Source organism: Heterodontus francisci, chromosome 17, assembly GCF_036365525.1.
Source record: "Heterodontus francisci isolate sHetFra1 chromosome 17, sHetFra1.hap1, whole genome shotgun sequence".
Taxonomy (NCBI): domain Eukaryota; kingdom Metazoa; phylum Chordata; class Chondrichthyes; order Heterodontiformes; family Heterodontidae; genus Heterodontus; species Heterodontus francisci.
The window spans coordinates 75,681,329-75,697,284 of record NC_090387.1 but is presented as its reverse complement, the minus strand read 5'-3'; the positions used below and the strand labels follow the sequence as shown (position 1 = coordinate 75,697,284).

The window sequence follows — 15,956 nt, the reverse complement described above, 5'->3', positions numbered from 1 at the left end:
CATATCACTCTCAATTTCTAGCCAATGTGAAGAACAGTCAGACAATAGGATACAAATCTACAGTGATTATACAAAGACTTTACATAAAATTTACAGCACAGTAACAAGCCATTCGGCCCAACTGGTCTATGCTCCACAGCAGCCTTCTCCCACTCGATTTTATCTAACCTTCTTAGAATCATAGAATGGTTACAGCATAGAAGGTAGCTATTCGGCCCGTCGTGGCCTTGCTAGCTCTCTGTAAGAGCTATCTATCTAGTCCCATTCCCCTGCCTTTTCCCTGTAGCCCTGCAAATTTTTTCTCTTCAGATAATTATTCAATTCCCTTTTGAAAGCCACAATTGAAACTGCCTCCACCACACTCTCAGGCAGTGCATCCCAGATCCTAATCATTCGCTGCATAAAAAAGTTTTTCCTCATCTATTCCTTTCTCCCTGAAATATTTATCCAGCTTCCCTTTAACTACTCCATGTGATACTAAGTTTTACATTCTCGACACCGACTTTGTAAAGAAGTTTTACCTGAATTCCTTATTGAATTTATTAGTGACTATCTTATATTTATGCCCCCAGTTCTGGATTACACCAAAAGTGGAAACATCTCCATGTCTGTCAACATCATCATAATTTTAATTCTGAGCCTTCTCTTTCCTAGGGTCCCAATGATTAGACCACACTGTGAGTACAGGCCCTGGAATTCCTAGGGTCTGAGAGAATGACTCTATGACTCTGTCAGAAAGCTGGATTTTTGCTCAGGGTGGGCAAGGTGGAATCTGAGGTGGAACCATTTGTCTGAGGCTTTTAAATTTTGGTGGTGGGTACAATGGCGGGTCTTCCAGCCATGCCATTCATCTCAAGGGAGCTAGTCACAGCCTCAGGATAAAGGATTGATCATTTAGAACTGAGATGAGGCAAAATTTCTTCACTCACAGGGTTTTGAATCTTTGGAATTCCCTGCCCCAGAGGGTTTGGTGCTCCAGCGTTGAAATGTTCAAGGCTGGAGTGGATAGATTTTTGGTCTCAGGGAATCTGGGGAGCTGGGGGGAAAGTGGAATTAAAGCACATCAGCCATGAGCATATTAAATAGCAAAGGAGGCTCGAGGGTCCATATGGTCTACTTCTGCTCCTATTTCTTATGTTCTTATATAATATTAATTGTTATATTTGTCAGTTCTGAAGAACGGTCGCTGACCTGAAATGTTAACTCTGCTACTCTCTCCACAGATGCTGCCACAGCTGCTGAGTATTTCCAGCATTTCTTATTTTTATTTCAGACTTCCAGCATCTGCAGTATTTTGCTTTTATCTTATGTTCTTATGTCAGGAGGAGTTTCTGCCCTATGCCAGGAATTCTGCCTTTTGAAAGGGTTCAGCTGAGAGCTAGTGCACATCTCAAGATCTATTGAAGGCTCCAGAGTAACTGGACAATCAAGCCCAGAGAGAATCAATTACCTTCTCTGGAAGCTCAAGGGTTCTTTCTGAAGCCAAAATGTGACAACAAAATGACTGTTTCCTTTGACCCCAACAGGCCTGCTTGGGGTTCAGGTGGGGTAGCTATGTGTCACTGTGCCTTGAAGGGCACATTAAGGTGAAAATCACAATTTTGAAACAAGTTTTTTACAACAACATTTAACACAAAGTGACTACATAAATATTCATATTTGGAAATCCTATTTATAGACATAAACATTTTCGTGTCATCATTTTTTTGATGAACCATTTAAATCACTCAATGTTGCTTGCACCAATTTTTCCCAGTAACTGGAATTTCTAACACAAAAAGCTAAAATCAATAAATCATATATTTCACAATAGCACCAGAAAGAGAGTCAGAGGCTGGATTTTATGGAGACGGCAAGGACGCGGCCAACAGGGCCGAAAGTGTTGGGTGGGGGGGAGGTGCTGCGCGAAAATGCTTCGGCGTTCAGCGGGACCCAGGGCCGCATCTTGTTGGCGGTAGCCAATTAAGCGGCAGCTGCCAGGGCGGTTGTCCCTATTAAGGTCGGCAGCCTGCCTCCAAGAGCTGCCAGCCAATCAGAGGGCCGGCAGCTCAGCAGTGCCACTGTTAGTGGTGCCACTGCTGGGGCTGCATCTGCAGAACGAGGGCGCATGGATGGCCATGTGCCCTCAAAGGCAGGTAAGTGGGATCTGGAGGCGGAGGTCACTAAGGGCAGGCGGTGCCATTGCTGTGGGGCAACCATTGCTGCTGGGAGGCCACTCCATGGGCTAGAGAGTGCCCATAAAGGAGGACTTCCCCGCCCGCCCCCGCTGGATCCCTCTGGGAGGCCGCCAGGGTTTACCCGGCGGTCTCCCCACATAGTGGAGGCACCCCCCCCGCCCCCAAGTGTTGGTAAAATGCCAGTGCAGGCGGGAAAATGCTGTTAATTGGCCACTTAAGTGGCTCAATTAGGCTTCGTGTGGGTGGGCCACCTGCCGCCTTTCTCGCACCGCAATAATGGGCACACCACCCATTTTGCTAATTTTCTCGCCTCCCAGCCCGTCCCCAAAGGGCTGGTAAAATCCAGCTCAAAGAGTGAGAAAAATAGGAAAGGAGGTGCTGTCAGGGTAACCCAGACAAGATGCTGCATTGCATCCTACTCTTTGCATTCATAATGCACCAGTGGTAGAGTAGATGAATATTAAGTTCAGTGGCACTGGCACTGATCAAGAAAACTGTACTGCCCTGGATCATGTAGAGTTTCTGGAGTGTTGTTGCAGCTGCACCCATCCAGACGAGTGGTGAGTATTTTTATCACACTCCTAACTTGAGCCTTATAAACGGTTGACAGGCTTTGAGGGCTTAGGTGAGTTGCTTGTCAGAGTATCAGGCCTCTGCTCTGCTCCTTGAGCCACGGTTTACATATGGCTGGTCACATTCCACTTCTAGTTAATGGTGATCTTAATTAGATGATGATTTTTGGAGACTTTGCAATCGTGCCACCTTTCATCCCCTCAAGACATCCTAAAGCATTTTATAGCCAATGAATTACCTTTGTAAGTGTATTCATTATTGCTATGTAGTAAACATGGCAGTCAATTTGTACAGAAATTAGATAATTGAATAGTTAATATGTTTTTGATGGTGTTGATAGATGGATAAATGTTGGCCAGGACATCAGAAGAAGTTATTCAAATCAGTCGACTTTATGTTATTTCATTACATAAACATACTGATAGTTATAAAACAGAATATCCTCTGACTCACCACAGGAGATCTGCTAGTTAAAATACATAAAGTAAATCCAAAACATTACTTAGAAGTACCCTATGAAAACAGGACAAGAGGACATAAATTAAAGTATTTGAAAAGTGCCCGCTAGTGAATAACCCTCCATTCTTTGTAGACTTGTGACTGGAATAGTCTTTGTGTTACTTCAAAAGAATCATGCCAGACACTATTCGTAACTGGTTAAACTATCAATCAAATTTATTCACAAAGTTATTCACTTAAGTTTTAAATGGTACAAGTGCAGCAAATCCTTTGAAAATTTCCTTGCAGAATTTGAAATAATGTACTTCTCAGAAGGAAGTGCATTACAAGGTTCCTCAGTGAATACAGAATATTGTCTTTGTAGAATTACAGCCTATACCCGTTGGAGTTTAAAAGAATGAGAGGTGATCTTATTGAAACATGAGATCCTGAGGGGACTTGACAGAGTGGATACTGGGAGGATGTTTCCTCTTGTGGGGGTGACTAGAACTAGGGGGCACAGTTTAAGAATAAGAGATCTCCCTTTTAAGATGGAGATGAGGAGAATATTTTCTGTGGAATTCTGTGGAATTCTCTTCCCCTGAAAGCAGTGGAGGCTGGGTCATTGAGTTTATTCAAGGCTGAGTTAGATAGATTTTTGATAGACAAGGAAGTCAAGGGTTATGGGGGGTAGGCAGGAAAGTGGAGTTTAGATCATACCAGATCAGCTATGATCTTATCGAATGGTGGAACAGGCTCGAAGGGCCAACCCTGCTCCTAAGTCCGATCTTCCTATGTTCCAAATGGAGTAAAATCTGTAAGGCTTATGGGCAGGAATCCCTCTTGATCTTAAAAATGTTTCCTTTCAGCCAATTCCCATCAGTCCATCCAGGTTTGATTGACAGGGTGGATCCAATATTTACAAATCAATCCAAGGAGGCAAATGAGCTAAAGTAAGATATTTAATTAAAAGCAAAATACTGCAGATGCTGTAGTGAACATCAACGCAAGCTCGAGGAACAGCATCTCATCTACCGATTAGGCACACTACAGCCTGCCGGACTGAACATTGAGTTCAATAATTTCAGAGCATGACAGCCCCCCACTTTACTTTCATTTTTAGTCATTTTTAGTTATTTTTTCTTCCCTTTTTTTTGCATTCCTTTTTACATTTTTTACAATCTTTTTTTGCATTTATTTCATTTCATCTTAGTTTGTTCAGTTTGCTTACCCACTGTTTTTTTCAGGTTGTTTTTCTTCAGGTTTGCACTTGCTGATGTTCAATATTCAGTATATTCACACCTAATCTGTACTAATGCTTTGTCTTTCAACACACCATTAACATATTGTTTGCCTTTGCTCCGTGACCTTTTGGTCAGCTATGTGGCCTGGTCCAATCTGCACCTTCTCCTTTGTTATCTCTTGCCCAACCCCCACCTCACTTGTTTATAATCTGTGACTTTTCTAACATTTGTCAGTTCTGAAGAAGGGTCACTGACCCGAAACGTTAACTCTGCTTCTCTTTCCACAGATGCTGCCAGACCTGCTGAGTGAATCCAGCATTTCTTGTGTTTGTGTAAGATATTTAATTAATTGGAGTGCTGATAAAAACCAGCTGTAATAAATTTGGAGTTAAAATATGAGCCTGTCGACATATTTTGTCAACTACCAACATTCTATGTATAAATTTGATTGGTTCATTTGTACTACTGGCTGGTTTTTGACTGGTAGCTTTGAAAAACGTTGAGTGATTTGATTGCTCAGTCTTTTGCTGGTTACTCACTCCTTATTTGCATTTTTTTCCACTCACTCACATTTACTCTAATACTTGATTAGTAGCTCAAAAGGTAAGTGGTTATTTTTGTTTTGCCCAAAGGATGTGTTTAATGCCCTGAAGTATGACACTCTTGAGTCATATTTTCATGACATGATGCTACAGTGCAATTTGGACATAAGACTTTTAATTGTAGAGGTGTTAGGAAATTTCTCAGGGTGTTGCTCTGAGGTAATCGAGGTCGGGGCAGGTTGCGTAACAGTCAGGTGAGAAACGGAGCAGAAGCAGTTTGGTGTGAAATATTGCATGGGGCCAGGGAGTGGAGCACTTGGACAATGTGGGAGCTGGAGCCAGGTTGAAGGGTGACACTAGGCCAGAACTGAAGCAGGGATGGATTCCTGTAATCTGAGGGAACATTTAAGAACCTGAGGCAGACAGGGACATTTCTAGAACTGGGCCCAGAAGTGAAGGCGTTTCTGAGGCTGGTTGAGAACGAGGCAAGTGTCTGAGTAGGAGGACAATATGTAGGTAATCTTGGGGTAAAGTTTAAGAATTAAAATTGTTGGTGGAATGGATGTTTGGATGGCAGGTAACGATTGCAGCAGGGTCAGTTCTGTATAACATATAAGAAACAATAAACATGCTATAAGTGCTTGGATATAGTCGATTACATTGTTTTCCTGTCTAAGTTACTTTGGATAGAATTTAAAAATTAATTCCTGCTTTGTCTACTCACTAGTAGCCCTAAGAATGATCTTCCTAGGTTTCAGTGTCATCCCCTTTTCCATCACCAGACAGGATTGAGGTTTACCCATTCCAATGTGGAGGTGTAAGGAAGTTGGCATTTTAGGAAATGTTATAGATACGGGCAGCACGATCTGTAGACTCTGGTTGGGTTTGGACAGGAAAGTCTCATCCTATCTTGTACTGTCAGCTGAGCCTGGTCTCTTTGCATTCCTCCTCTTCATCCTCCAGATAAATTTATATACAGAGGGATTTCCAAAGGGAAACCATCGTGCTGCCTGTCCAGTGGACTTAGGTAAAAGTAAAATTGTCGCTCTCTCCCCAACTGCCCCAATGTCCAGAAATAGGCAGTGTGAAGTTCAGCTGCTCTCGAACAAGAAAAATCCAAATTAAAGCAGAAAAAGAAAGATTTAGCAAACAAACATATTTTAGCAAGGATTGTCCCTTTAGATTCCACCTGCAAGTTTAGCAGCTGATACTGGTTAGAAAATAAGCCATTTTGTTGATGACAAATGACAGAAAATTGGTCTTAATGTGTCATCCCATCACTCCATCATTTGCTTAAATTCACACTCCATCTTTTCTAAAACCAACATCGAAGGAAGGCAGGCACTGCTTGTTGACCCTCATCCCTTCAGAAACAGTGGAAACTGTGTCACTTGGAAGAAATGGGCAGGGATTGGCATAGCAGATTCCTAGTCCATGTTGCACACTCACCAACTCAGATTATACTGTGTTCTTGGCACAGAGACACAAGAAATTCAGGGCCAAGATTCTTAGATAGACAGACAGAGAAAGCAGCATTATTATCGCTCTGGATTAATTTTACAATGAGTATATCACAAATGTTATCTTACAATGAGGGTCATCACACATTGACTGAACATAACATCCTGGCCTTTGATATTGGCATCAGCAGCTGCTGAGAGAAAGATTCCTTCCAAATGCCTTAACTTTTATGATTAGAAAGAACATGGTGTTTATATTATAGAAAGGAATGTGTGGGAGTGTATAATAAAGAACTCAAGACCAAAGGACAACAAACAGCTTGAGCTCGGCTGTTAAATGTTCGCCGTTTCATCTGAGCCCATCAATGAGATTATTTTCTTGGAATCAGTTACACCTACCCATCATTCTTTGTAATATTGTTAATGTTCCTGTTAAAGATTGGTCTATTTTTAGGCTGTGCCATACTGAGAAAATTAAAATGTAGCCCATCATTCTCTTTCCCTAGCCAGGGAGATGAATAACTCAGAAATTCTCATTTAAAGTATTCATTGTTTCCAAATTTTCTGCTTTCTTTAGGTCTCGCTCTAAAGATGTTCTGCCACCCATCTTTCTTCACTGGGGAGGGAACTTGATCCAAGGCATCTGTCAATGTCATGCTGTAACCAGTCAGTAGGAGCTATAGACAAGTCACTGAATGTACAGTACAAAAAGAGGCTATTTGGCCCATTTAGCCTGGGCTGGTAAATATTAATTCTAATCTCAGTTCTTACAGCCTTGATCCAGACATGGGCATGAGTTGAATGCAAGAAGAGAGGAGAGAACAGCATTTGACTGAATATGGTGGCAAGATGCCCGAGCAAAATGGAAGTTAAAGAGGTTCAAAAGGAAAACCCTCCAATAGCTGGAGTCATTACTGATGCAAAGGAAGATGGTCATGGTTGTGGGAGACCAGTCATCAGAGCCTCAGGACATTATTATAATAGTTCCCTCATAGAAGCGTCCTGGGCCCAATCATCTTCAGCTGCTTTGTTAATGACCTTTCCCCATCATATGGTCAAGTGTGGACCATTCACTGTTGATTCTTGACCTTTTAGCTTCAATCACAACTCCACTGATAATAAAGCAACCCATGCCTGCCTCCAACAAGGCCTAGGTAATGTGCAGACTAAGGCTGGCAAGTGCAGGGAACATACGTGCCACAGAATGGCAAGACCAGCATTTATTGCCTATTCTTAGTTGCCCTGTGAATGTGCTTGGTCACTTTAGAGGGCAATTAAGAGTCAACCACATTAGTGACGGACTGGAGTCACACATAGGCCAGACCGGGTAGGGCAGCAAGATTCCTTCCCTAGAAGACATTAGTGAGCCAATTGGGTTTTTCCGACAATCCAACAGCTTCATGGCCACTTTTTGTTTTTAAACTGATACCAGTCTTTCATTTCCAGATTTAAAAAAAAACTGAATTAAAATCCTCAAAATGCGATTTGAACTCACATTCTCTAGATTATTAGTCCAAGCCTCCGGATTACCTTCCAGTAAGAGAACCACTACGCTGTTGCATTATTTGATCGTGAGAGGGGCCCACCACAGCTGAGCACAATCATGCCCAAACCAGACATTCATATACACACATAAGGATCGCCGGACAGCAATCGGGAGAAGAAGCAAGACTTTTTTTCTCTCTCCTTTATTCACAGGCCTCAAGGCCAATGACAGCACCCCTATCATTGCCTCCATTAAGATCAGTGAAATCAATACAGACCTGATTTATTTTAATTCCTCTACTTATGTGCATGTGGGGGGGGGGAGGGGTTGCAGAGTGACACCCAGTTCACCAGTACAGCACACAGGAGCTGCATGAATGAAAACTAGGGCAAGATTAAAGCAAGCATTCTTAAAACATCCAGAGGGACTGATTGGACGTGCATTAATTAGCATGCAAAGGCAGTATAATTAAGAAATAGGCAAGCACTGAAAAGCGCTGAGGAAAGAATTTCAATATCATAAATCACTTATTGACAGGGATGCAAGCACTGATGTCTCTCAGTAAGCCGACCCACCATAGGGTCTTTGAGACATTCGTTTTTAATCATATCTTAGTGACTCACCATTGACATCTGCTCCCGCAGTAGAGGCTTCTCCTCTGTCATTCGTATCTCCTGCAGTCCAGCCATTTCCAATCTGTGCCAGTCAAATCCTGTAACACCCACAACACAGAGCAATGTTACCAGACAACAACTGGGACACTTACTGATCATTTTAGCAAAGCGTATTTCTTTTTTTGAAACCAGCACAGAATTTAGATCTCTGGAAGACTGACCCTTTAATATGTGGTGTTTGCCCATGCTTCCCACCAGTGTGTGGGTCGCAGAACCCTGCTGTTTTCTCAAGGAGAAAGGGGGAAGCTGGTGAACGTTTCCTCCACGGCTCCAACTCCAGAGTGGCTGCCCCAGTTAGCCAGTAGGTGGAACCTGCAGTGTGTTACAGTGACAGGGCAGCTTGACTGATACACTGTCCATGTCTTAAAGGGGAAATCATCCCGATATGCAACGGCTCCATTTAAAGAGGAGGTCACCTGATGCTCAGTCTGTTTCATTTAAAGGGGAACTCTACTGATATAGCATCTACTCTATTTAAAGGGAAACTCAAGTGACATACTGGTTTCCAAAACGGGGGCCTGCAAGGGACCCTTAGAATGTTGGCAAATTCAATCTGCAATCTGGATTTCTGTCTTTGTACTGTTACTCCAACATCAACATGATGTTTCTGTTACAATATGAACAAAAAACATTTTTTGCACAGCTCACTTGTTGACTGTTCGCTTCCTTCAGGGTTTTTAGGTCAAGGTGTATAGAGGAGGGCGTCAAAAGTTGCAGGGTGAAAGTCTGAAAAATGTTGTGCACAATCTGCTTCATTTAAAGGGGAAGTATACAGACGTATGGTTTGCTCCATTTAAAAACCCCAAAGCTTGCTGCACTTAAAGGGAGCATTATAGACTATTCTTTCAACTGGAACTCAAATGACATTCAGTCTCTTCCAATTAAAAAGGAACTCAACTATATTTCACAATAGGATTTCATTGATTGTTTACTCAAAAAGAAATAACTTGCATTTATTGAGCGCCTTTCATGAAGTCAGGACATTCCAAATTTTTCACAGCCAACAAAGTACTTTTGAAGTGTTGACCTGCTGTAATGTGGTAGCCAATTCGTACACAGCAAAGTCCCATAAAAAGCAATGAAATAAATGGCCAGATACTTTAGTGATGTTGGTTGAGGATTAAATATTGGACAGGACATAGGGAGAATTCCCCTGCTTTTCTTCAAATGGTGCCAGGGAATCCTATTACACCCACCTGAGGGGGCAGACGGCGCCTTGGTTTAACGTTCCATCCAAAATTCCTCCAACATTGCAGCCTTCCCTCAGTACGGCACTAAAGTGTCAACCTAAAATGTGCCCTGAAAGCCTGAGGAGGAGTTTGAACCTACAACCTTCTGATTAAGGTGAAAGTGGACCTAACTATTGAATTGTCTGAGTTTCTTCTGTAACCGAGCTTGATCAACTAACTGTGCACAGGCCGAGAACAAATTATCTGGTCATTATCACATTGCTGTTTGTGGGAGCTTGTTGTGTACAAATTGGTTATCGTGTTTCCTACTTTACAACAGTGACTACAATTCAAATTGGCTGTAAAGCGGTTTGGGACAGCCTGAGATTATGAAGGGCACTACATAAATGCAAGATCTTTGTTCAATGCATGCAGGGCTATACGTTCCCCTGGCAGTGAAAACATTGTTTTAAGTATAAAGTCAATTTCTCACCATTAGTGAACAATGGAATATTTATCACACAGTTCTTTCAGAAGAAAGTAATACATTCATGAAATTAATTCAATGTAAACCAACACAGAGTTTGTCCCAATTTCAGTTTATGACATGAGCCTGTGGTGGAATTAACCATACTTGAAACACCATGATCAGGAGACTCATAACAATTAAATCCAGGATAATATTGTTTTCAAGCCCTTTCTTTTCAGTGAATTTGGAGGATTTAGTTAACATGAGCTGTGAAGGGTGTAAGTAATTCACAGCAAGAAGGCCAATCAGTAGAGGAGTGTATCATATCACTGAGATTATATTGGAACAAATTCAAGAGCATTTCTGCACCTGAGCAATTGACTCAATATGCTGTTGATGACCTGAATGGCATGTGAACAATCACTATGGCAACAGCTAACTTTCACTGGCCTGAAAGTGGTCATGGAAAATGATTTTGCGTTTTTAGTCATTTTATGAGCGTATCCCCTAAGCTCTGTGACCCATGTGACTCCCCACTACTCAGTTTTCCCATGTTAAAGTATTACAATTATATGCCTTAACTTCACCTCCAACTCTAGCCTACCTAGAAGACAGGAATAGCCAAGCTCTTGATTTATGCCAATATTATCTAACTTTCTGCATTAAGAATGCAAAATCTCCAAAAGGGAGCTGACCACCCGCCAACACACTTTGGAGTTTCCAGTGTGTCAGTCCACATGGCAGTAGGATGTGGACTTAACTGCTCATGATTCCAGTCAGGGCAACACAACACATAAGGAGAATGCAGCACCAAATGAGACGAGAGGATTCAGTTGCAGAAATGCTGTGGCCAGATGGAACGACTGACAGGATGTGAGTGAATGAGGAGGGAATTAGGATTGGCTAAGTTGAGTGCCCGCTGTCTGGCATGGTCAGCTAAAATGAGGGTGCCCTTCCAGAGAGGGGCTTGAAAATAGATTGTTTACAGCCTACTGCTCAGACCTAAATGGGAATCATCCATTTTTACGGGCCAGTGTTACCCACAATATTTCACTTGCTACATGGGCTGTTATCCATGTCAAAGGCCTGAGTGAGTGCTGCACTGCCAGAGGTATTGTCTTTCAGATGAAACATTGAACTGAAGAACCATCTGCCCTCTCAGATGGACGTAAAAGATCCTAGGGCACTATTTCAAAGAACAGCAGCAGATTTCTCCCTGATGTTCTGGCCAATATTGAACAGATTTAAACAAAAGCAAAATGCTACGGATGCTGAAGCTAAAATAAAAACAGAAAATGTTGGAAATTCTCAGCAGGTCTGGCAGCATCTGTGGACAGAGAAACAGAGTTAACATTTCAGGTCTGTGACCTTTCATCAAACTGTCACTGCTGCTTTTATATTTTTATGATATTGCTCCTATTTCTTTTGTAAAATATGTTTTAAGGATTTATAGTTGAATTCTTCTTTCTTTCTTCTTCTTTTGGGCCTCCTTATCTCGAGAGACAATTATGGACATTGATTCATCTGGAATCTTGAAGGGATGCTGAACTTTGTGTTTTTTTTTAAAAAAGTCACCAGAAGGTTCCTGGATTTGGCTTGTAAACAAGTCTTACTGGAAGACACCTGTCTGTCAATAATCACCCAGCAGAGGTTGTTTTTGACTTGGGGAGATGTTTACAAAGAAGTGACAAGTCAAGATTTATAGAGGTCAGGAGGCTTGACTTCTGGAATGTTTTTAGTTTCAATTTGACCTGTTACAACAGACAGTTAGTTTTTGAAGACCCATTTCCAACTGTATTTGAAGAAACCCTGCGTATTAAATGTGTGGGAACTGAAAACCCTGTTGCTGCATTTCTGCTGTAAGACCCATCTGAAGTCTCTGTAGCTGCATTTCTTGGAAAGCCTACCCAAACTAATGTTCAACATCGTGTGGAAAGAACTGTTCTAGGAAGATTCCAGTGACAGCCATCTATATGCATTTGGGATGCCAAACCAAAACAAAGGACATCTTTCCATACCTTCTTTTTTTCTCTTCAAGTACGAGAAGGTATTCAGCCTAAGTGTTTTTATTTTCCTTTTTTTTGTAACAGTGCTAAGCAAAAATCCCTTTTGTTTGTCCGGTTAACTGATGGGTATATGTATGTGTGTGTGTGTGTTTGTGTGATGGGCTAAGATAAATAAGGGGCTTTAATATTTCAATTAGTGTGTGTATGTTTTACTTCATTATTGGTTAAGGCTTGTTTTATAATAAACTGATTATTTTGTTGTTTGTTAAAGAAACCTGGTTGGTGTGTTTTATTCTGGAGAAAAACAGAGCCTATGGTTGACCGTATCGGTAAGTGGGAAAATTTAAATACATATTGTGACCTGTGAAGAAGTGGGACTAGAATTATCAGTGCACTCCTCTCGCCTCAGTTGTAACAATATCTAAGTCTCCACACACTTAAGACCCCCCTTGCATAAGAACAAAAGGTAAATCAGTCATATAAAAGCAAAATACTGCGGATGCTGGAACTCTGAAATGAGAACAGAAAGTGCCAGAAATACTCAGCAGGTCTGGCAGCATCTGTGTAGAGAGAAACGGAGATAACGTTTCAGGTCTGTGACCCTTCATCAGAACTAGCAAAAGTTAGAAATGTAACATTCTTTGGGCAAGTGAAAGGAGAGGGTGGGGGGGGGGGGCAGCAAGAACAACAAGAAGAAAGGTCTGTGATAGGACAGAGCAGGGAAGAGATTAAATGACAGATGTCACGGAACAGAATGTAAATGGAGTGTTAAATAATTATAGTGAAAGACAAAGCATGAGTCCAGAGAGAGAGTGCTAATGGCAGAATAATAAACAGCTCTGTACAAAAGCAAAAACATGAAAAACAAGTTTAAGACTAAAACATGGTTAAAAATAAATAAAAAAGAAAATATATATATAAATAAATAAAAAATAATGGGGCTCATGGTCTGAAATTGTTGAATTCAATATGGAGTCCAGAAGGCTGTAGAGTGCCTAATCAGAAGATGTGCTGTTCCTGAAGCTTGCGTTGAGCTTCACCCATGCAGCAGGCAGAGCACAGAAATGTGGGCATGAGAACAAGGTGCTGAATTAAAATGACAAGTAACCGGAAGCTCAGGATCATGCTTGCGGACCGAGCGGAAGTGTTTTGCAAAGCAGTCACCAAATCTGCATTTGATCTCCCCAGCGTGGAGGAGACCACATTGTGAGCAGCAAATACAGTATACTAAATTGAAATATGTACAAGTAAATCGCTGCTTCACCTGCAGGGAGTCTTTGGGGCCTTGGATGGTGAGGAGAGAGGAGGTAAAAGGGCAGGTATTACGCCTGCTGCGATTGCATGGGAAGGTGACGTAGGAAGGGGACAAAGTGTCGGGGCGATGGAGGAGTGGACCAGGGTCTCGTGGAGGGAATGTTCCCTTCAGAATGCTGACAGGGGAGGGGAGGGGAAGAAGTGTTTGGCGGTGGCATCATGCTGGAGGTGGCAGAAGATGATGCTTTGGATGTGGAGGCTGGTGGGGTGGAAAGTGAGAGCAAGGGGAATCCTGTCACGGTTCTGGGAGGGAGGAGAAGGGGTGAGGGCAGAAATGCGGGAAATGGGTGGGACACAGTCGAGGGCCCTGTCAACCACAGTGCAAGGAATCCTCGGTTGAGGAAAAAGGAAGACATATCAGAGGTGCTGTTGTGGAAGGTTGCATCATCAGAACAGATATGTTGGAGTTATACATTGGTATGATTTCAAACTATCCTCTCCATGGGGAGTGACACTTTGATGAAAAGTCACAGACCTGAACTGTTAACTCTGTGATATTCAGTCAAAGGCCTTCTCCTGGTCTAAGATGAGTTGGCTGGTGATGAGAAGGGCCTTCCCCATCAGATCCTTCCTACACGCCCTTAGTCTCATCTCCACCACATGCTGTCCTTGAGGCAGCTGCGTTGGGAAGAGACCATTGCCCACCTTCTTCTGGAACGTACCTTTGCAAAGCAGGTCTGGAAAGAGATGCAGTGGTTTTTGTCGAGGTGCATCCCGAGCAGCTCAGTAACGCAGGACACAGTGCTCTATGGGTTGTTCCCAGGGACGCACACCGAGATCAACTGCTGCTGGAGGACCATCAACTCAGTGGAAGACACATTTTGGTCTGCCCAAAACTTGCCGGTCTTCCAGTGCAAAGAACTGTACATGACAGAGTGTTGCAGACTGGCACATTCCAAGGTCCAGGACTACATGCTGAGGGATGCACTAAAGCTTGAGGCAGCTCCCACAAATGGGGAAAGGCCACTGTATAAGGTCCTCCCACCATAGAATGCCGAGGAGCTGGAAACCGTGTAAAACCCCATGGGCTGTATGCACCAGAGAATGTTTGACGTGTAATGTAAATGTACATTGTAAATATAACTAAAATTGGCAAGTGTTGTGAGGCACCTCATATACTGTATTGGAAGAAACTGATCTGTATTGCACTTTATGTAATGTCAACTTTGAAGTGTACGTAATGTATTTTTACAAATTTTATGAATAAAGTATATTTTTGGAAAAAAAACTATTTCCAGCATTTTCTGTTTTTGCCTAGGACAGATTATCTGGTCATTATCACATTGTTGTTTGTGGGGGACCTGATTGTGTGCAAGATTGTCTGCTGCGTTTCCTATATTACAATAGCGACTCCACTTCAAAAAGTACTTAATTGGCTGTAAAGCGTTTTGGAACATCCCAAAGTGGTGAAAAGCACTGTATAAATGCAACTTTCTTTCTCTTGCATATCCAAATCTCTGCACACTTAAGAGCAAGAGCAAAAGGTAAAGAGGTTATACGCTGGTGTGAATTCAACCTGCCCTCTCCGTCAGCAGTGACACTTTGACCAGACATGTGGTACTCTAGGCTACAATGGGCCCACACACAGAGGGCTGAATCTTCTTGTCCCGCCGCTGGGAGTGGCAGCGGGCAAAAAAATGGCAGCTGGCATGCATGGGCTGTGCGCTGCCACAATCCTGAGCCCAGTGGCTCATTATCATATGCAGTGTGGCCGGTCCCCACCTCCCCCCAGTCATGTGGCGGGGACCGCCTAGGCGACAGCATGAATGGCGTCAACTGTTTCTGCGCCAATGTAGCGCCATTTTTAAAGGGCCGCTGTTGCCCCCCCCACCCCTAACTACACTACCAATGCAGAGTTGATCCCTTCCAGCCTCAACTGCGCTAACTGCAGAGTTGACCTATCCCTCCGCCCCCCTAATGACACAACAATTGCAGAGTTCTCCCATTCCCACCTCGGTGGTGCCAGCTTTCTCTGGACAGCAAAGTGAAGGCGTGGGAGTGCCACCCATTGAATTGAAGATCCTGAACTGCAGGTAAGAACGCTCCGGTTTTCATTTTAATTCATGAAAACAGGAAATTTAAAAATGTAAAGTCAGGTCCCATTGCAGAGTGGTGGAGGGCACACCACGGAGCTTCCCCGCCACCGCAAAGATCGGGCTCAGCAATCCCGGTGTCAGGTTCCATTTTGGGCCGCTGCCGCTCCGATCTTCCGGCCCCCATCCCACCCTGCCACAAAACCAGATGTTGGGTAGAACAAAATCCAGCCCAGAGTTGCTGATCTTAGCTTGGGCTACAGGCGAAGTGCTGAGAGTAAGCCACGTGTTCTCAGGACATAGAGGAAGAGAAAACCAAAGGGAAAGTCATCTAGACAGATTTCCCACATCTCCCAGCAACCAGTTTCAGA

General features: G+C 42.9%; 1 protein-coding gene across 5 annotated transcripts in view; it reads right to left on the bottom strand.

The window, feature by feature from the left end:
* ndrg4 (NDRG family member 4) overlaps nucleotides 1-15,956 on the bottom strand; it is a 195,182-nt gene that overhangs the window by 166,720 nt on the left and 12,506 nt on the right. For 4 of the 5 annotated variants that reach the window (XM_068049715.1, XM_068049714.1, XM_068049713.1 and 1 more), the window contains exon 2: nucleotides 8,544-8,632. In XM_068049715.1, coding sequence (XP_067905816.1) covers nucleotides 8,544-8,609 — 66 coding nt within the window. In that variant the 5' untranslated portion in view covers nucleotides 8,610-8,632. Of the gene's footprint in view, nucleotides 1-8,543; nucleotides 8,633-8,755; nucleotides 8,963-15,956 lie in introns of those variants that run through there. The other variant, XM_068049711.1, reaches the window with a different exon arrangement.